We start from the raw sequence: 21,435 nt of genomic DNA, 5'->3' as shown, positions 1-21,435 counted from the left end.
TTTGGTCACCAGTTTATAAATGCTTACATGTTATCGATCTAATTATACAAGAGAAAATGAACAAATATATTTCAACATACTGATGGCTACATTAACATATATTAGGTCTCTTTTCTCGCATTTTTTTCAGACAAATGCTCACTAATTTTACACATCAAACATACATGTTGACGATCTAAAGTCTCGTACTTATACGGACTGACTAGTCAAGCTAGAAAATGTACAGTGTTCCTGCGAAGAAGTTAATCCTAGGAGGCAGAGCTTCCAACAGACAAAAAATCGAAGAAGGGAACACCACTTTCGTTTTTGTTGTCAGAGTCATTGGGGTTGCTTTGATCTGAATCTTGATCGATAATCTCGCTCTTGTTTGAATCCGTGTTTACTTGTAGAAAATTGTAGAACTCCATAGGTTTACTCTGGTTTGCTGCGATCGCATCTGGCAAAAGAAGATCAAAAGAATAAGTATAACTGTATAAGCTATATGTTTTCGTCATATTTTCATTTAACTTTGGATACCATAATATTTTCATCATTAATTCGTGCAACACTCAAATGAAAATGCAAACACAGTGATCGGAAATGAATCCTTCTCCATCATTTTGAGTACTTTAATTACCTTTGGCACTTAAAGCAATCTTTCCAGTGAAAAACTCCTTAAGGAACTGAAGATGATTGATATGAGAGAATTGGTAAGGGTAATTAATAACGTCTCCGAGTATTCTCTTCCGATCACCAGAGCTATTGTTACGATAACCACCAGAATTCATCATGATTTGTTCACTCGCCATTAAAGAAGAAGACGAAGACGTCGAGGGTAAAAGTCGAGGCTTGGAGGTTTGGCGTGTGCGTCGAGCCATGATGACGTGCCAATGGTTCTTGACCGCGTTGTCCGTTCTTCCGGGGAAAAGCCTTGCGATGATCGACCATCTGTTCCCATGGATCCGGTGAGCCGCTAAAAGTCTTTCTTCTTCTTCTTCCGTGAAAGGGTTTCGGTTTATCCTCGGATCCAATTGATTGAACCATCTCAATCTACAACTCTTACCTGCACAACACAATTAGTATGTTATATGTATGTATATATATCAAACCCTAGTTTTTATATATATGGACCGACCAACCCTAGAATATATTGTTAAATTACCAGATCGACCAGGGAGCTTGAGGGCTATGGCGTTCCAGTTATGAGGACCGTATTGTTCGACCAGATCCTTCAGCTTCTCGTCTTCCGCTGGTCTCCAATGGCCTCGACTGCACATGATCCTTTTCTTCTTTACGCCGATCTAGCTGATTACTTTTCTTTTAACTAAGTTTACCGATCCAAACCAATACAAGAACAAGAGAATACTACCCAAAAAAAAGAACACACAAACACAGATCCTATATCATCAATACCGTACGCAAATATTTTGATGCGTTCATATACTTTATGTACATATAAATATCGAAATTTAAACCCTAAGTTTTTTTCTTGGCGAAAGGTTGGGGTAGATGGGTATGTGGGAACAAGAAGAAAGCTGAAGAGCACCTGCACTACATATATGTATATATAGATATATATAGTCAAATATTTATAGAGAGCATATAATATATATATATATATATATAATATGAAGAAAAATAAAATAAATAAAATCCGTTAGAGAGTCGGGAGGGTTTGGACGGACTTCTCTACTGGCCACTGATGCCAACGTCTTCCCTAACCAACACAACACCTCCTTTTAAGTAATCTATCTTTTTGCTTTTGTTTCTTTATTTCTATAACTTAGAATTTAATTGGTTCATAGGGTAGCTAGAGAGATTGCTTGGTGTGGGCTGCGCATTTCGTTAACCTCTCAACGTCTCTTCGTATAGTATTAATTAATCTAAGGGTTGTTTCTAAATTCTAACCTACACCCGCTACTTCAAGTCACCAATACTCATCTACGTAAGTTTGTGTAGTCTTGGGCAACCTACGTACGTATTTACATGTAATAAATATCATTATCCTAAACTTGACAAATTTGAATTTCATCAAATGTTATATTTCAAGATCCCGTATGCTTATAGTCAAGTTATGTCTTGAAACATTACAAGCATTAATTAGCTGGATCATATGTGAATTCCAGTATATTGCCATTGTTAGCTTGTCCAAGGGATTCTGATTAACTACTTAAGAAAGTTTTAAAATAAAATCCGAAAAAAGAAAAAAAAAACATGAGGAAAAAGGAAAGAGTTTGGTAACAATGTTGTGGACTTCTAGTTAAATGGCAGGTCATAAATAAATATTGATGGATATAGTTTTGATAACCTTTTTCAGACCTAATCAACGTTTTCTCTAAGCTTAATTCGGAATATATCGGCCAACGTGGAGACAATACAACTAACTTTTTTCAGCCAAGTTAATTCACCTTTTTAACACCGAAGGCTTAACAACTTAACTTGGTCGAACTGACTATAAATGAGGCCTAATGGTACAAATACTATGTTTTCTCATCAATAGTATTGTAGTTAAGAAATAAAATAATAGAGAAATAATATACTGTTATACAGTATTTCTCTTCAACTACAAATGGATTAACTAGTATTTTTTTTGCAATTTTACAATGGGGATTTATATTTCATAAACTGCGAACAATATACAAGGTATATATTAGCAAATTTTTTATGTTTTAATTCTGACGTGGTCAAATATTTGGTCTCCAAGCACGTCATGAGTTTCTCTCTTGTCCAAAACGGAACTTTATAGGTTTCGTACTTTGAGGACTAAAACAGAATCGGTTATGTTCCATGGGATTAATTCGAACATTTCTTCAATTTGTTTTTTTTTTTTTAAATTTTCTTTAAGCAAAAATAAAATAAAATAATTGCTGGTAAAGTTTAGTAGGAAAAAAATATAAAACAGAGAGTTAGTTGGGAAAGAAGAAGCCATAACCAACTTCATTTGTTCTATTTGGTAGTTAGGAGAGAAGCCTTCTTCAGTTTCGAACCTATCATAACTAAACTAAATGACTCATTCAACTAAACCGGATCCTGTTCGGTTTTCATTTTACAAATGCTGACAGACGAACTGTCATGGCTTCAGTCTTGAGTCTTCACCAAGAGTTTCTTGAGACTTGAACCCGTTACCAGAACTGGTGAAACCTCGTTTATCTTAGCTGAACGATGAAGCCAACACTCTTTAAGTATCAGAACGTTTCAAGAATCTCACATCAAACTCGAGTATCAAAGAGCAAAAAAAACAGAAGGTAAACTAGAATAGTCATGAACCATAAAGAAAACAGACCTCTCACATTGCTATGGATCATACAAAGTTCCGTTTTATATACGCAATGGTCAATACACTGACTTAAACGAACAAGTTGAACATACTGTGCGTGGTGGGACCTTTTCCAAAGAAACCAATATAACCATCAGACAACAACAGACCTGGATAGGTCTCTTTGCTTTCGAGATCATGGTTCTTGGTCAGAATTGGGGACTGTGATGGATGAAATTTCACCAGGGATCATAATCACGAAGAGCTCCTTTCGAGACAAAGAATCATCACATCATTTTGATCGCACCACTGAAAATGGTTCTTTGTTTTAGTATGATGATATGGTCCAACAGTTTTCAGTTCCCATTACTTTCCTCGGAGGTTCGTACTTTTCCTCTTCTCACTGAGTGCAAAACGCCTAGCCATACTATGATTGTAAAACTTTTTCATATGTTCAGAAAGCTTATGGATTGCCTTGAGGTTACCAACAGTAGATAGATGCATCAGAAAAGAGTCAAACGCTCGATATGGCAGTTTAAGTCCTTTGTTCACAACCTCTTCGAGTAGAAAACACGCCTCCTTAGCTCTGTGACAGTCGAATAGCCCATTGATCATAACACAGTAGGTTTCAATGTCCTGAAAACAGTCTCTTTCATCCATTTCTTTCCATGTATTGAATGCTCCATCAGGATCATCCATTTCGAAAAACATAGATATCAGCATGTTGTACGTTTGGACGCTAGGTGCACAACGTGATTCTACCATTCTTCCATAAAGTTTAAGTGCTTCATCGCTCTTTCTATTCTCACACAATACCCTAAGAAAGCAATTATAAGTGACTATATCAGGCGGGTAACCTTTATTGCTCATCTCATCCAAGAACTTGTACGCTTCCTCAACCTTTCCAGCCATACACATACCTTCAATTACGTCCTTATATGTTGACACATCAGGAAGGCAACCCGTGCTTATCATACGCCCAATTAGCTCAAAGGATTCTTCTACTTTATCATTCTTTGCCAGCGCCACAATCATTAAAGCAAAAGTTCTTGCAGTTGGAGCAGAGACTGCAGAGCCTTTGGTTATCATGAAATCGAACAAATCAGCTGCATCATCCACCATCCCAGCTTGGCAGAAAGTATCAATAGCAGCACAATACGTAAAATTCTCCGGTTTATGACCAGCTTGAATCATCTCTTCAAGCAGCTTCATCGCCTTTTTAGGGTCTCTCACTCTACACCACCCAAAGAACAAGACATTAAATGTATTCGCATCAGGTATAACTCTATGCCTCATTCTTCTAAGCAAAACTACACCCTCCTTTACCAAACCACACTTACACAGAGCATCAAGAAGCATATTAAAAGCATTAATCTCCGGCTGAGTCTTCACTCTAATCCGCTTCTTCTTGGCAAATTTCTGAACATGAGTCAAATACCTCTCACAATACTTCCTGAGAATCTCCAACAGAACATCCGCAGGAACAGCGGTTTTGTTGTTTCTCTTCATGTAATCAAACATATCAATCACAATCCTAAACTGCTTGTTCTTGTACTTAGTGCTAGACAATATATCAATCATCTCATTATAAGCAATAGGCTCATGTGAGTAATGTTCCTGATGACCAGCCCAAGTAAAGAACCTCAAAGCCGTCTTTTCCTCGTATTGAAGCCTTTGTAAGATCTTGCAAACCACAGGAGTTGTCAACTCCACACCAGATTCATCAAGGGATTTCTCCATATCATCATACGCATTCAAATTCGCCATTATAGCTTCGTGTAAGATTCCAACCGCGTAAGTAGAACCCTTCGTTCTAATCTCATTTTCGTTGCAGCAAACTAGTGATTGATCTTGAGAAACTTCTACTCTACGAGAAATTTCAAATTCTGGGTCTAACAAAGTCGTGGAACAGAATCGATGGCTCGAGAAAGAAGAGATTTTGTCGATTTGAATAGAATCTAGACGAGAACTCAACAGATGAGAGAAAAGTGCGGACCTTTGTGGTTGTGTTGTCGGAAGATGCGAGTAGAATCTGAAACGAACAAAAGATGAAACCAGCCTTCGCATCATTCAGTAATCACTCGGTGAAAATATATTCTTTTCGAGGTTTACAGCCAAAAGAGACTGAGAGATGAAACCAGAGGAAGGGGACGGCAACGGAGAGAGAGAAGAGAGATTTAATGGGCTTTCTTCTATTGAGGCCTTTTCATTTTTAATGGGCCATCTTCTCTTCACAACAGAAACTGTTTTGAGTGTGTGAATTGCAACTCTAATTAAGGGAAAACCGAACCAGAATTCAATTTAAAACCAAACCAAGCCATGAATCAATCTAGTTTATTTTCATAGAGGATAGAGCCACCACAAAAAAAAAAATACATTTCATCACATACGACAATGTCTTTGAATTATCCTATGTCGAATTAGAACTGCAATATGTTGTTACATCATACTAAGCAAATATTTACAAATTATATACAAAAATCATTATTACATACTCAATAATCTATACTATGAAAGGAGGTGAACTCTCTCCCTCATCATGACACGTCTTAAGTATGACACGTCAGCACTTAAAAGTGCACCACATGTATATTTATTTATACATATTTATTTGAAACAATTCTTGGATTCATCCTTATGGGTGAACTTTTCTTATTTACCCCTTCTTAATTAAGGAAATAAATTATTAATTAAAGAAACAAAATTTGTATATAATTCAAACCGACATTATATTATAGTTTTTAGTTATAACATCTAATCCCAAGTTACATTTTTATAAATCCAAACCGACATATAATTGTGTTTAATTGTGTAATTTAAACCCTAACCACTCTTTTATTAACTTACATTGAAATACAATTTTCTTTAATTGTAAAATCTAAACTCTAACTACTATTTTATAAACCCAAACCGACATATAAATTTTTTTGATTGTAAAATCTAAACTCTAAACCCTAACCACTCTTTTGTAAACCCAAACCGACATATAATTTCGTTTGATTATAAAATCGAAACCCTAAACCCTAACTACTCTTTTGTAAACCCAAAACGATATATAATTTCGTTTAATTATAAAATCTAAACCCTAAACACTCTTTTGTAAACCCAAACCGGCATATACTTTCGTTTAATTATAAAATCTAAACCCTAACCACTATTTTGTAAACCCAAACCGACATATAATTTCGTTTAATTGTAAAATCTAAACCTTAATCACTATTTTGTAAATCCAAACAGATATATAATTTTGTTTAATTGTAAAAACTACACTCTAATCATTCTTTTATAAACCAAACCGACATAATTTCTTTATTAAAAAATTTACAGAATTTGTTTCCTTAATTTGTTTTGTCTTTTTATTTTAATTTTGATTTATTTTGTAAATATGATATGACATGACGTTTTGTTATATTTTGATTGGTTAATTAAGAGGAGTGAATAAAAGAGGTTCACTATTGATAAGAAAAATTAAGAGGGGTGAACCAAAGAATTTTTCTTCCGAAGCACTATTGATAAGAAAATCCAATCAGTGTCTTATTTATAACAAAAAGAAAATACTATGGAGAAATATTAATTAAGATTGAAAGACGTATAATAATAGAAATATTGAAATAATAGTACCATGGTTTTGATCATAACAAAAATACAAACAACAAACAAAAAAAATAATAATTAGACATCAAATCATGTAATTTGTAATGTATATATATATATATATATATAATAAACTCAAAAGAGGTACCTGAACATTGTTATGTGTGGTAATTACTGTTTATAATCTATTCATTTACATAATACAATAGTCTACAAATATATAGTATGAATGTATGACATTTAATTCGCAGCAACCGGACAATTAAAATTCAAATTAAAAACGTACTCAGACTTGGCTTAACAATTTGGATATAGAATAAATAAATTTTAGAAAAGAAACCTCATCCATTTCAACAATTTAAATATAACTATTACACCACGTACTTGAAATTACAGAATTAAATTCCTAATTGTTATCTATAACGACAGTACTAAAGAGCATAATAATATGGAGAGAATGTAACCACTAAACTTTTCATCTACTTTAGTCGCAAAAGTATAGTAAGAGTTTGGGGCATGTTAAAAACCCAATACAGTAGTGGGTTAATAATAAGTAATAAAATGAGCAACATTAACTGTTACAAATTTTAATTATTGGACGTTACTTATATAAATTAAATTTACGGTAACTAAAAAAAAACAAACCATTACGTTTTATAATTATATATTTATTAGTTAAAAATGAGATTCTTCAACTTCACATCTTTTTTTTTTCGGCTTCTTCAACTTCACATCAATATTCAACGTTATGTATCATTAGAAAATATCCAACACCAATATAAATTTGCTTATCCACACCCATTCTCCACCCACAAAGCTTCTCGTTCATAATTACTTAGAATAAAGGTCATTCTCTACACTCTCTTCTACTTTCTTTCACGGCTTTTTAATTTAGAAAATAACCCAGTCGGTACTTGCAAATAGATCCCACTGAAACTAAACTAATCACTTTTATTACTTTGATATTTGTTGGTGTTTAGAAGCTCGAGCCAACTCCCCTATTAGTATGATATTGTCCGCTTTGGACCCAGATGGCAAAGCCCACACAAATTTTTTATTGGGCTCCTTCCCAAAATGTCTCATACTAATTGGAGTTGGTCTTGGCTTATATATTAGAAACTTATTTCCTAATCTTCAGATTGTATCCCAACAAACATCCCCTCAAACTATGTACCACGATACTTTAGCCTTCTCTTCAGCGAAACCCAGGTACCTAGGCTCCGGTACCCCTTTATTCCTGAAGTATTCTTGAGGCACCCTTAATCATGTCAATTTTTTAGAGATCCTCCCACACCGAACACAGAGCCCACACCCACTCCCCTAGGTCCACTTTTCAACCTAGGCTCTGATACCAATTGTTGGGCTTTCCAAGCTCAAGCCAACTCCCCTATTAATAAGATATTGTCCGCTTTGAGTCCAGGTGGCAAAGCCCGCACGGATTTTTTATTGGGCTCCTTCCCAAAAGGCCTCATACTAATCGGAGTTGGTCTTGGCTTATATATTAAAAAATTATTTTCTAATCTTCAGATGTGGGACATTGTTTGTATCCCAACAATATCGCTAGATCAGAATCACTTTCTATCAATATGGCTGCCAAACAATCAACATCTTCATAAGGTCAACATGAATCTATTGCTATAGATAAGCTAACAATCGCGACTTCTATGTAACATATTACTGTCCGACTTATGCCTATGTGGGAACCTTAAAAGAAACGGAGAGCTTATGAGTCTAGATCTCCTTCTCCTTGATACAAAGGTACATCACTATTAAAATGACAACATATGATTTTTTTTTTTTCTGGAAAACACTCTTTACCATAACCTGACCACCTAACAAAATCTAGGATTCTCTAATACAAGCTTCTATTCACGGATTCACCATCGTTGCATGTCGCATCCCTCAATACATGGATCTCCTTAAAGAAGGCCAAGTTTACACCATGAGGGCCAAGTTTACACCATGAGAAATTTTTGAAGTCATCTCGGTATATAAGCGTTATAGGGTTATACCGACAATAACAATGCTATACGATTCACCGACAATACCAAAGTTTGTAAAGAAGATGATAGTACGTGCATTATCAAAAAGAAAACTTTAAAAATGTTAACCTATGCAGAATATGTTACCTGGCATTTCACGCACGACTTTTATTTCTATTTTAAAAAATAACAACAACTACTATTTTCATATTTAAAATTTTGTAGCCCAAAATCATGCTCAAACATTTAATTCCCCACAAATTAATAGCAGTGAAACCGTCTGTTTTTAATACATATAAGTAGTTATAAAATCAAAATCAAGAAACTCTATTCAATTTCCCGCAGATGTTATAGGCCAGATACTAAGCGTCCAAGGATCTAATCTGGAAGACCCAAATAGTACAGAGAAAATCGTAATCGTTCTCTTACTTCGCGACTAAGTGGGTGTTAATAATGAATTTTATTTGTAAAACCAGTTTAACAACACATATTATTGTTAACTAAATCAAACAGAGGAAGCACAGTAAGGATGACTATTTGGGATGACCAAGCATTACATTTCCGTAAAGCTTATCTCCAAAATGGGAGAGAAAGTGTTGTGCTTGTTTCCACATGCATGAATCCCAAGCTCTTTGCAGGTCAACTCAAAATAATTTTCCTAATACCTTTAATTTTAATGTTCTGAAAATTATGATTAACCTGCATTAAAAAAAACCTACAATCATATATACAAATAAACAAGTAATCCCGAAAACAGGTACAAGATAAAAAAAAAAAATCATGTTTTGCAGTCATTATTAAGGTACAAGGTCGAGTAATGGAAGATATGGTAATTAAACACCAAAATTTACACACTTTCAACCAACTAAGATAACAATAACACAAATATACACTTTTATATATTGTAGCGAAATGAAGCACATGCACATAACTTCCCAAATTGCTGGTTCTAAATTTAAAAGTACCGTTAATTTGTACAATTTTCTTTTCTTTCCTTGTCACATGATTTCTTCATATATGGTTAGATAAAACCTAGCTAGGATCAATATGGGACAAATGTTTAAATGACATTTAGTGTAACAACGAATAGTCAAACTATAAAAAAAACAATGACCATGATGAAGTTTGAATTTTACTTACCCAGTGCAGTTAAGTACATGGCAAGTTTATTGGATCCAAACTACCTAACTATTAAACGGAGAAAGAAAAAATAAACACCAAACCAAAACTGACGAATAGTGGTATATATACATCATTCCAATTCATGCTAGATACGGTTTTACTTTGATTACGTATTACCTTTTTTTCTAAACGAAATTAGATAAACCAACTCAATATCTCGATTTACTTTTACTAAAATCAATTACTTTATAGGGTTTTTTTGTTGGTTATATATATGAGGAAGAAAAACATCAAAATATAAAGACGGTTTCTAAAACAAGGAAACCAAGTCGTAGACGAAACGAACACAGAAAAAGTAGCTTTATATATGGGAGGGCTTTTAGCCGTAGTCCGTAGGTAATATCGAACCAACAGGAAGTAACAGAATGATTGAGGACACGTGTCGTCACCAACCTCCCTATATTTTGTAATAATTTTGCTTAAAGACCGACCGTTGGGGCGGTGAAAGACAACCGTGAATCGTGATCTCCTAACAGAAACCGATTCATGAACCTCACCAATACGTGTCCACCTTCAAATGGTTGCTATAAATATCTTCTTCTTCCGTCGACCCCGCCCCATAACATAGCAACGTCACTTTGATTAACACAACCGCCACGTGGACTGCATGAGACGTCACTGAATTACCCCAAAAAAGGAACTATTGTTGTTTTCTTGTGTGTGTTACAATTTGATTTGAGCTACAATTGAGGACGTGGGAATGTGGGATGATGATGCTTATGCATAGGCCGGTGGGATCTTTTGTCTTTGGTGACTGAGTTATAATTTTGTGTGATTGTAATCAAAAAGATCTAAAGATTCAATGATATTTTAGAAAGGGACGGTCGTTTTGATCATGTCATGATGTAACACATATTTATTCTGTCCCAAGGCGAATGTACTTAGTATAAATACTCCAACTTGATAGTATTTATTTCCAATACACGTACCCATGTTTTAACATAAAAACAAAGCTTAACGTACGAGGCACTTAATTCCTACATATATATATACAAGAATGGTTGCATATATATTTTTAATATTAATAAGAAAAAGTTTTTTTTTTGTATGATTAAGAGAGAGGATGGTGCGAAGGAGCTAGTCTTCCGATTTAAAATAATTTAGAATTGTGGAAAACCAACCATATCCATGCGTATGCATGTTGTTTGTTGTGGTGTAGGATAAGTATTGATAATGGTGGACATATATCATCATCAACATCCTCCATACACATTTATTTGATTCTTAAAATCATATATTTTCTTATACCTTATAGTCTTTTTGTAATTAATAAATGTTTTATACATAACATTTTGAGGGGAAACAGAAAAAAATCCATGAAAAATATTTTAAATCAAGGAAGTGTACATTCTGTAAATATGTGTTCGAAGTAGAACATTGACATACGGTCATTTTTGACACGAAATTCCAATATTTAGCAGTAATTTTTTTGGGCTAAAACTTAAAAGTTAAAATTATGTAATTAGGTCTTCATATTTAATTAGACCACTTTACTCAACAATTTTGAAGAGAGGACCGTACCGGGTAGGGGAGAGAGGCAACTCGCAAAGTCGAAAGAGCATTAATTTTGCTTTCCATTAATAAAAAAAAGTTGAAATTTGTGCCCTTTCCAACTCTTTCTTTCTTCATCCTCTCCTCTCCTCTCCTCTCTCAGCCAGACCCATCCTCTTTAATTGTCTAACGCTTGAACCAAGGATTTATACCATTGCGGTTTTCGAATCAAACACCATCTCTCTCTTTCTTTCTTTCTCTCTCTCTCTCTCGTTCCCATTTCGCAATTGGAAACAAGCAGAAGCATTTTTTTTTTATGGTAAAGTTTCGATTTTTTTTTTTTCTTTTTGCAAATTCAAATACTCTCGGATCCATATACCCTTTCCCCCCTCTCAAATTAGGGTTTTTGAGGTTTTTCGTTTGCTTCTCAGTAGTCAATTCGAGTCTTAGAAAACTCAATTTTGGATAGACTCTCGTTTAAAAATGTTGCTTAAGGGTTTTGTATTATCATGTAGTCAAGTTTTTGTTTAAATCAGTTAAAGGATGTTTCTTTGACATCTTTCGATATGCAATCTGACACCTTTCATTACAATTTTAGCATTATCTTTGATGACCCTTCACTCATAATCTTCATCTTTTTTACATGTCAAGTTGAAAAAATCATCGTTTTCTAATATATGTTTTGTTGGCCTATGTCCGGGATCTCGTTTATAGTAGAGAAATCGTGAATAGAACATTTAAAGTTTTCATGCTTTAAGCTGATTAAGTCTCTCTCTCTCTCTCTCTTTTTTGCTTCTTGCAGCAATCACTTGAGTTATATGTCTTTTAGCCAATAATTCTGATAAACGTCAATAAGGTAGGTGAGAAAATCAAAACTCTTGCTTGTTTTCGGTTTTTGAAAACCACGTCTATCTATCTAATGGTGTCATTTGCTTGTTTGTTTCTGCTTGGACTTTGGTTCTAAAAGTAGATTAGTTTTCATAATCTTGGAGAGTTGTAGTCACGTAGAATTATGAAGATTGTAGTATGGCAGATAGCTCGTGAGCTAGTTTAACTTTTATCTTATGAATTTTAGTGGACGAGAGAGGAGTTTGGTTGTTTTTGGTTGAACATTAATTATTTTCGTCTATTTGTGCCATGTTCCATGTAGGATTCATTTAGAGATCAAATTTGCTTAGTGCTTAGAGGGATGTTAAAGATTCGATTCAAGTTTAATCTCTGTTTCTGTTTTCATATGTTGGGATTGTAGATTCGTTAAGCTCTTAGAAATGGGATGCTTTGCATCAAGGCCGAAGGACACTGGTGGAAACAGGAGGAAGCCAACGAGCATCGGGGACGTTTCAGTTTATGTACCTGGCTTAAGGATACCCAAGCACGTGGAGTTTTCTCAGTCACTGGGTGATCAATTGCCCAAGACTCTAGTGGAACGCTTGACAGCTTTAAGAACACGAATAGTTGTGATGGCTAATCAAGAAGGGCCAACGATTACAAGAACTAGGAGGAAGACACAGCATGGTAAGGAAGAGTATCTTGTCTGTTTCTTTTTCCTCTGCTTTCTCCCTTCTAAGTCAACGGAATGGTTTCTTGCAGGAGGTTCAACACTCGCAGATCTCCATCAAGCTTTGGAAGATTATCTACCTGTTCTCTTAGGATTAACTAAAGATGGTAATATACTATTCATGAGCTACAGAATCGAGATAGGTTTGGTTGCAGATATCCTTACACGCATTCGTTTCATGTTCAGGTAGCCATCTACAATTCAGAGTACCGTTTAATTGGGTTAATCAGGAGGATGAGGAAGAGGTGCGGTGATCAAAACAGTTTATCTTTTCACTGTGCTGTTTTTTTCCTATAAAATTTAGACTTTTACATTGAAGGTTGTTGAGAGTAAATGACAATATTATTTACATCTACCAGGAAACAGCTATGTCAAACGTTTGGTATGAAATATTGTCGGTTTTGCATCTAATGGCAATGCTACAAATGTCACAAGCCAATTTACTGCTTCTTCCCAAAGGTTCCAGTGATGGTTATCATCCAAAAGTTTCGGAAGGTAAAACCTGCAAATTGCTTGTGATATGCTTGTTTCTTCCTAGATATCTTCTTTCTTATTGTTAAATACTTAAATACAATGGTATGGTCCCTCAGGTTTATGATATGCTTTTTTTTTTTTTTTTTTTCATTTTCTATAGAAAACCGGCGAGCTTCAATTGATATTTTCTTAAAGGCAGCCGGATACCTTGACTGTGCGGTTAAGCATGTTTTCCCTCAGTTTTCAGCCGAGCTAAGGTTCATATAGGACATAGTTTCTACTGTCAACCAGTTGTAATTTTCAAATGTTAATAATTCTGATTGATCTGCTGACACGACGGTTGTTTTACTTTGCCTTTTCTACAGGAGAAGTTTACCAGTTGACTTGGCAGAAGGAGCTTTACGGGCTCTTTGCTTGCAAGCATTAGGCCAGGTATAACCACTTTTTGTTAGGATATATTATCTAGTTATGATTTGCTACATGTGCTTCCTAGTTTATTTTGTGAATATCAACGTCATGTTCAACTAATTAGAAACTCTGCCTAGGTTCGAAGTAGTTATGTAGATAGGTACTTTTGAGTATTTTAATAGACAGAAATTTGCAGTCCTTTGTTAATGGTTTAACTTTTCGGATTTAGGGTGTTGATATCCAACTCGGGATGGCAATTGATAGTGCAAAAGCCACTCTTGCAGTGAAACGAAGACTTTCATGTGAAATGGTGAAATATTGGCAGCAGGTGATCCTTTACCTTATCAAATTTGTTTTCTTGTACAACTTTTTTGGTGATCACTTTATTATTTATAATGAATTGAAACGCTAGAAAGATGAGTTGTCTTAATGGGAGTAGTGTGTATCATCCACTTTAGATTAATAATAGGACAAAAAAACCAAAAACAAAACGAAAGAGCAAAAAGAAGAAAGTGGAGATATTTCACCATCATAAAAGTGTCACTAACTTGTGCCGCCTGCTGATCACTTATGTTTGAGGAGGAAAATGGGACTAAAATTGCTTAATAAGTTGTATTGGAAATATCTTTGAAAGTGACTTCTAACTTTATACTCTACTGCTCGTTTACATGCTTAAAAAAGAGAAAACAACAAGAAAGTAGAAACCTTTCTTGAGCTAGTAACTAATTTCCTCTTTTCTGAGGCTCATGGAAGAATTGACAGAGACTCTCTTTTGTATTTTCTAATTTGTAAATTTGAAATGTTTTCCTTGCGATAAAAACTCTCTTAACACTTATTGATGGACATTGATTAGGCACAAGATAACTTGATGAATCTTCCATTAGCAAATGGGTGGGGTGAAAAGCATAGGCTCTTTGTTAAGTGGAAGTATGTTGAAGCTAAGGTACTGTTTGGACGTCTTTCACTCTCTTTCTCAGATCATTGGATCTTTTCACATAGATGAGTGAGAAACTCGTTATCTGTACAATGCTTCTGTTTTTGTCTTCTGTTTCACTAAGACACTTGGTATTTCTGTGTATTTGTAATACCAGGCTGCAGCTTACTACTACCACGGTTTGATTCTTGATGAAGGAAACACAGAGAAATCACATGGCATGGCGGTTGCTGCTTTACAAGCTGCAGATGAGTGTTTCAAAGAAAGTAAGAAAGCAAGTGAGGCGTTTAACACCTCTTCACCTATGTCAAGGTAAATCCGTCTTCTGTGCCTTTGTCAATGGACTACCTTTATTTCTTTATCCATCAGTCATTGAGATCTATCCACATTTCTTTAGGACTCCTCCGCTTTTCGGGACAATGAAATATCTATCAGAGAAAATACCGAAAGAAACTTCAAGTAAAGTCAGGATAAATCGTGATCTATACTCTTATGAAAAGTGAGTTTCAATTTAAAGCTTTGTCCAGTTTTCTCTCTTCTTGTGCTATGCTATTTTAAGCTCAACCTTTTGTTTTCCATTTACGCCAAATTATAGGATCATGGAGACAGCACCGACGCTTCCTGATTTTGCCTTGGCATTGAAACCGGATGAGTACCAACTTCCTTCTGTTGATGCGTCATGGTCTGAAGACAATCTACGGACTAAAAACACCTCAAATCACATAAATGGCAACCAAAAATAGATCAGTGAATAGAATGCATATCACCTTATAGAGTTACAAAGCCAATGGCCGCCATAGAAACACAAATGGTGAAGCTCTATAACTACACTAGTGATTCTCCAAATGTCAATAATATATAAGCTCTCTGGGTGTGAAAAAAACTACCAAATTGGATTTGGATTAGTTTCCAGAAAAATATGGGAAATTGTTGTCTGTGTTCTCTGTATGTTGTTGTAATTTTGTTTGTTTAGTGCAATAAAATTCGATTCTTTCTGCTCCATATTCATTATAACTGCTTGGACACAATCTACACCAGACAAAAGCAAACTTGTAGCTTCAGCTTTTTGTTTTGTTTTACCTAGTAGTCTACTACAAGGTTTGGTCTTCAGAACTTACAAAATTACAGAATAGGTAGAACTTGAACAGTTGAACTAGACTAATCACCAGTGAGAGCTCGAGGGCCATGGTCGATAGTGGAGAGAGACATGCCTGACTGAGCCACAGCTCTCACAAACGCCATGTTTGCAGTCAAAGTTGGAGCTCCCCATCTATCACCTGTCCCAAACACAGTCTTGTTCTTCATTGCTAACTTCCTCGTCGTTGGGAGGCTCTTCACACGCTCTGTGGGATTGTCATTCACCACCCTGTCACCACCCACAATCCATCATTCAATTACAATCATAATGAGTAAAAAAAAAAAGTATTGAACTTAAGCATAATGTGTGCATTACATTAGGCTCTTCAACAACTGCTCAGCTCTGCGTTTCTCATTCGGTCCAGCGTACATGGATACTAACTCCTTGAACTCTGAAAGAACACTCTCGCATACTATCCCTCGCTTCCCTGACAATACAGTTCCCATTTTGACTAGAACAGGGCTCTCAATTTCAGATCTCGCCTGCATATAAATATCATCAATTTCACAAAAGTTCATGTTTTGTTGATAGACAATGGTGACTATACCTCATAAAGAGGGTACCTGAGCAATCACAAAAACGGTATTTCCCTTAAACTTTTCCTCTAAATCGATCTCAGGCGTATCCACTATTCTCTCTGCACACCCGTTGCTAATTCCAGAAACAAGAGCAACAAGAGCTGTAGTATCGAAATTAATAAAGCAGTCTTCACCGAGCAATCTCATGGAGGAGATTACATAAGAGAAATCATCTTCTTTTGGACTTAGCTCTGCGTCCTCTGCTTGAACTACAACTTCAGGTTCAGTAAAAGGGGAATCATTATCACATTGATCAATGAGCTTGATCTCAACAGAAACTGCTTCTTCATATGATCTAGTCCGCACGACGTTAACCCAGTCTCCTTCCACCGTTTCCTCGCAATCTAAATCCGAACCGACATCGAAATCAAAACACACAGCTCCAAATTCGTTTTTCAATTTCTCGTAAATTGAAGAAGGCAGACCGTTTGCGAAGAAGAGAATCACCGAAGAAGGTTTAAGCGTGGCTGTGGAATTAGCAGCGGCAAGAATCTGTTCGATTCTCGACTTTAAACCTTTGTTTCCATGGCGGTCTCCACTCCAGGAGATATACCTAGGGTTTCTATCGGAGACGATGATCCATACAGGAACTTTCCCGAGAGTACATACGACATCAACATGAACCCCACCAATCGGAAGAGGAATCGGTTTGCAAACGCGTGAAACGCCGGTGATAGACGGAAACTGCAAAATCCGTACAACTGACTCAATGTGGCCAATGTTAACACTGCGGAGAAAGAAAAAAAAAATCAAAAAGTCAGAATCAGAGAGTGATAAAAGAAAGAGATGATCGAAATCAGAGAAACCTGAGAGGCTGTAGAGAAGGATCGGAGGAAGAGAGAGACGAGAGGAAGGAGAGCTCGGAGGAAGCAAGCTTAAGGAGAGTGCGACGGCATGAAGCAGTGATGGATGTTGATATAGGAAGCTTCTCTATTGTTCTTATAACCGATTTGCATCGATTCTTTGCTGTCTCTACCTCTTCGATCTCCATAGCTATAAACACCGTCGTCTTGCTTTTGCTCACCGGAGACACGTCGCTGAGTCAGCGAGTCCAGTGAACAGCTCCGAGGAACTACCAAAACGAAAGAGGCTTAACCGGTTTATCGCTACACGAATAACCCGGTTTAGGTAGCTACTCGGTCGGTTTCCGGTATGTTTCTCGCCCGGTTCGTGGTATCCCGGTACGTATTTATAAACTAAAAAAATCCCAACAAATGCTTCATAGTAAACATATTTGGACTGCATTTAAACTAGAAACTTTTAAATTTTCAACTAGAAACTTTTAAATTTTCAACTAGAAACTTTTAAATTTTCTGCTGATCAGTAAAAAGATTATGAGTTTTTACAATGAATTTGTTTTAGGGGGGAAACAAATTCACAGAAGTTATGTCTCCAGAAACTCGATTAAAGCTAGAAATCGGAGAAGGGGTTTAGATCTCTTAGGGCTCAAATTAGGGTTTTGCAAGAACAAAGAGAGAGTGATTTTTGTATTAATTGCTGGATGATTACAATGGAGAAGTCTCCCCTTATTTATACTTTTTGCTAGATTACAGAATATATTAACTTTCCTTATAACTCAAACGAAGATATGGAAAGTTGCTCCTTCTTCTTCAAGTCGGTCACAGGGCGAATTGAGAAGTCGGCTCTCCATCTTCGGGGCTGGGCCTCCTTCTCCGAACAGGCCTCTAATAAACTATTAATTAGGGCTGGACCGAATTCCTAGTTAAGTAATCGATTTATCTTTCTGGTTTAGATCGGTATGTTAGGGTGCTAAATACCGCACCAACATAGTCTCAACCTCCTAAAATGTAGATTTCAACGTTAGAACAGTGATTATGATGTACCTTTTTAAACTGCAAATTGCAAAACACTAGTATATCTTAAGCTAGTTAGAAAAAGGTTTGGCTTTACGAATCAATACAATAAAAGTAGGATATTTTTCTCCAGGTGATGACACATCAGCCTCAACAATAAAGCTGGTGTTGATACCTCATAAAAAATGAACAGCCTATCAAATTAAAACAATTAATACAGGTAAGTTTTTTTTACTTAGGTGGACAAAGCAAATGGAAAACGCTTTGTTGAACACTGCGTTTAATCAATTGCTAGATTTATTTTCTTCTTCGTCGTGATACCAAGCTTGAATGCTCGTTGTAATACCAATCTTCTTCTTCGGCGTGATTTCAGCTTCTTCACCAAATCAAAATCCTCTGTTTTTTTCTCCTTGTTTCTCTTCAATTTTGATTTCATGGGTTTGTTTTTTTCCGCGAATGAGTTTGAACAAGCTGTATAATTGTAGGGTTTGATACGTTTCTGTGATTATGAATCGAATTATGAAAAAAGTTTGGATCTTTTTGGGGTTTTTCTTTTCTTACGATTGTTGAAATTTTAATGTGGGACAAAGATTGATACTTTATGTTGTGTAAATTGAAATTTTTTGTTTTGTTTTTCGTAGAGAGAAAATTCTCTGGTGAACGTGTGCAGTTTAGCTGAGACCAGTTGCTTCAGGTCAAACAAGTATTGAATTTTAACTCTATTTCTTATGTTGAACTTGGCTTTGTTTTCTATTGCTTATGAAACAACTCACTCATCGTTATGTTTTTCTCAATAGCAGTCGGTTCAAGTCTCTGATGATATCCAGAGGCGCTGTAAGGAAATCGCAGTTGAGCTTTTTGCCGAAGATCAGAGTTGAGGGAATCGTGCAGACGAGAGTAAAGTGAGTGTTTGTGTGATCTTTCTCTGTTTTGTGTTTTTTCAGACGAATCTTGTTTTCTCTAAACCACATTATTGTTTTTGGTCTTATTAGCCAACAAACCAGCCTCAGAATCGTTATTCCCACCCGTGACTGGCATAGTCGTCCGCAGGTTCCAACCTCTGGTAAAAAATGGTTAAGAGACGTCTCTCGTGAACCTAAAAATACATCTCAATGGGTAAGTTTTTCCGTGTCACTTGTTACTTATTGTTGGCATGCTGTTTTTACTAATTTCCTCTTCTTGCTAACGTGATGATGATCTTGTGAAACAGTCTGGTCCTGCCCCTGTGCTGGTGAAAGCAGAAGTCCCATGGTCTGCTAAAAGAGGAGCTCTTTCAGATCAAGACCGAGTCCTCAAAACTGTGAAAGGGTATTTGTCAACAAACTAATATTAGTCTTTTCTTTTCAGCTTTTGTGCTTGAAGTTGATTGTGATGTATATATTCTGACTGTTATGATTTCTCTGCAGTATTCTGAACAAGCTTACCCCGGAGAAGTACGAGCTTCTTAAACGGAGAAGCACGAGCTTCTTAAAGGTCAATTGATTGATTCTAGCATCACTTCTGCTGATATCCTAAAGGTTTTTTTTTTTTTAATTTCCTGATCTTTGTTATTGTGATTCTCTCTCTTCATGGTATTGATTTGCTCTTTACCTTTGATTGCAGGGAGTAATACAGCTGATTTTTGAGAATGCTATACTGCACTCGACGTTCTGCGAGTTGTACGCTTGTTTATATTTTGATATTAACGGAAAGCTTCCTTCGTTTTCACCTGAGGAACCTGGTGGCAAAGAAGTAACTTTCAACAACAGGGGATACACATTGATGAAATTGCTCAGAAATTGAAGATCCCAAAGAACAAGCTAAAGTATGTTCTTTTCTCCTTTCTCCTTATAACCTCTATCTCTCTTTACTGTCAAAGTTGTTGAGTTCATGAGTTTGCTTTGTTTTGTTTCTGGTATATGTATAGGGGAGTTATCCAATCACTGGAAAGAGATGGTCTAATATAGTACTCGACAATCGATGAGTATCACTTCAACTAGAGTTTGGTTAATCCGTAGATAAAAGAGTCATTAGTATTGTCTGGTGGTTTGAGAGATATTTTCAATTTCTAGAACCTAGGATCACATTTATATAGCTCACTTATGTTGTTTCATAGGACATGTGACCAATTCTCGCTTAGGGTATACCATTTTTTTTAAAAGAGTAAATATGTATTTCAATTTAATAGCAAAGGTAGGACTGTTTTTTTACAAAAAAAAGAGAGTTAATTTAGAAAAAGAGAAAAAAAACATAGGGTAGTTTTTATAAATTATATTGTAGACACAAAGTCTATGTTTTATATAAATTAGATGAAATTAATGTAAACTACAATTTAAAAATTATAAATTAAGTTAAATGGAATTGATCTGGTGGAGTATAAAATGAGATATAAATAACTCTATATTGGAATGCGTTAATTTTATTTGATAGCAAAGTGATCATAGTAATCGAAATTTTACATAGTCGATGTTTACATAATGAAATGTTTAACTCGGTAAGACATATTAAATGGTTTTGAAAGTGATGATAATAAATAAAAATATGCAGTAACAAATAATAACAAAAAACTGAAAACAGCAATATTAGCAATGATCATTGGGATAAACTATATTAATAATGATTTTAGATTACAAACAACATACAAAAATAGTCTTTTAGAAAACACAAAATAAAATATTTTAAAAAAAATGAAAAATAATCATGCGGCGTAGCAGGTACCGACCTAGTGATTATGATAAATGATTAGAAAAATTTTACACTACTTATCAGAATTGTCAATCATTTAATTAAAATTAAAACTACATATCAAAGAATATGCGTATATGATAATGGTGATATAGATCTTTGTCCACATACCACAGGGACCACAGCTTAAGTAAAGCATCCATCAAAGGAGCCACAAAGGAGGATTCTTTTTGCCTCCCATACCTTTTATGTTGTTTTTCACATGAACTCCAATAAAAGCAAAAGGTACAAAATCTGATTTTGTTTGCGTCAACAAATGAAAAATCATGCATATTCCTTTTTGTTTACTTGCATACTTAGCTTTTCCAACTTTCATTTCTAAC

At 35.4% G+C, this 21,435-nt stretch overlaps 5 protein-coding genes across 30 annotated transcripts; 2 read left to right on the top strand and 3 right to left on the bottom strand.

Annotated features, from left to right (window-relative positions):
- Positions 1–42: 42 nt before the first annotated feature.
- On the bottom strand, positions 43–1,562 carry LOC104702041 (transcription factor MYB54). Its single transcript, XM_010417849.2, has 3 exons — positions 1,142–1,562; positions 617–1,042; positions 43–436 (listed from the first exon to the last, which is right to left on the bottom strand). The coding sequence occupies exons 1-3, from the start codon at positions 1,254–1,256 to the stop codon at positions 249–251; spliced, it is 729 nt and encodes a 242-aa protein (XP_010416151.1). The 5' UTR covers positions 1,257–1,562; the 3' UTR covers positions 43–248.
- A 1,549-nt stretch (positions 1,563–3,111) lies between these two features.
- Positions 3,112–5,372, bottom strand: LOC104702040 (pentatricopeptide repeat-containing protein At1g73400, mitochondrial). Its single transcript, XM_010417848.3, has one exon. It carries the CDS (start codon positions 5,303–5,305, stop codon positions 3,602–3,604), a length of 1,704 nt encoding a protein of 567 aa, XP_010416150.1. The 5' UTR covers positions 5,306–5,372; the 3' UTR covers positions 3,112–3,601.
- A 5,813-nt stretch (positions 5,373–11,185) lies between these two features.
- On the top strand, positions 11,186–15,860 carry LOC104702038 (uncharacterized). 4 transcript variants are annotated; one of them, XM_087459208.1, is made up of 13 exons: positions 11,186–11,803; positions 12,287–12,344; positions 12,734–12,999; positions 13,075–13,149; positions 13,229–13,287; positions 13,402–13,537; positions 13,677–13,773; positions 13,882–13,948; positions 14,154–14,252; positions 14,778–14,867; positions 15,016–15,170; positions 15,256–15,357; positions 15,454–15,860. In XM_087459208.1, exons 3-13 carry the CDS (start codon positions 12,753–12,755, stop codon positions 15,599–15,601), a joined length of 1,275 nt encoding a protein of 424 aa, XP_087315334.1. In that variant the 5' UTR covers positions 11,186–11,803; positions 12,287–12,344; positions 12,734–12,752; the 3' UTR covers positions 15,602–15,860. The 4 variants fall into 4 exon arrangements, with proteins under 4 accessions (XP_087315334.1, XP_087315336.1, XP_087315335.1 ...); XM_087459210.1 differs by having other exon boundaries at positions 11,466–11,803; positions 12,287–12,340; XM_087459209.1 differs by lacking the exon at positions 12,287–12,344 and having other exon boundaries at positions 11,466–11,803.
- LOC104702037 (uncharacterized) lies at positions 15,818–17,739 on the bottom strand. The gene is made up of 4 exons (XM_010417841.3): positions 17,381–17,739; positions 16,560–17,301; positions 16,312–16,478; positions 15,818–16,224 (listed from the first exon to the last, which is right to left on the bottom strand). The coding sequence occupies exons 1-4, from the start codon at positions 17,563–17,565 to the stop codon at positions 16,017–16,019; spliced, it is 1,302 nt and encodes a 433-aa protein (XP_010416143.1). The 5' UTR covers positions 17,566–17,739; the 3' UTR covers positions 15,818–16,016.
- LOC147941649 (eukaryotic translation initiation factor-like) lies at positions 16,720–21,337 on the top strand. 23 transcript variants are annotated; one of them, XM_087459232.1, is made up of 9 exons: positions 16,720–17,755; positions 18,522–18,608; positions 19,030–19,091; positions 19,189–19,290; positions 19,381–19,504; positions 19,599–19,696; positions 19,795–19,905; positions 19,991–20,192; positions 21,229–21,337. In XM_087459232.1, the coding sequence occupies exons 4-7, from the start codon at positions 19,205–19,207 to the stop codon at positions 19,868–19,870; spliced, it is 384 nt and encodes a 127-aa protein (XP_087315358.1). In that variant the 5' UTR covers positions 16,720–17,755; positions 18,522–18,608; positions 19,030–19,091; positions 19,189–19,204; the 3' UTR covers positions 19,871–19,905; positions 19,991–20,192; positions 21,229–21,337. The 23 variants fall into 23 exon arrangements, with proteins under 23 accessions (XP_087315358.1, XP_087315355.1, XP_087315359.1 ...); XM_087459229.1 differs by lacking the exon at positions 21,229–21,337 and adding an exon at positions 20,295–20,559 and having other exon boundaries at positions 16,725–17,755; positions 19,030–19,082; XM_087459233.1 differs by lacking the exon at positions 18,522–18,608 and having other exon boundaries at positions 17,632–17,755; positions 19,186–19,290.
- The last annotated feature ends 98 nt before the right edge of the window (positions 21,338–21,435 follow it).

Source organism: Camelina sativa, chromosome 7 (genome assembly GCF_030686135.1).
Source record: "Camelina sativa cultivar CO46 ecotype springtype chromosome 7, ASM3068613v1".
Taxonomy (NCBI): domain Eukaryota; kingdom Viridiplantae; phylum Streptophyta; class Magnoliopsida; order Brassicales; family Brassicaceae; genus Camelina; species Camelina sativa.
This window is presented reverse-complemented; position numbering and strand designations above follow the sequence as displayed.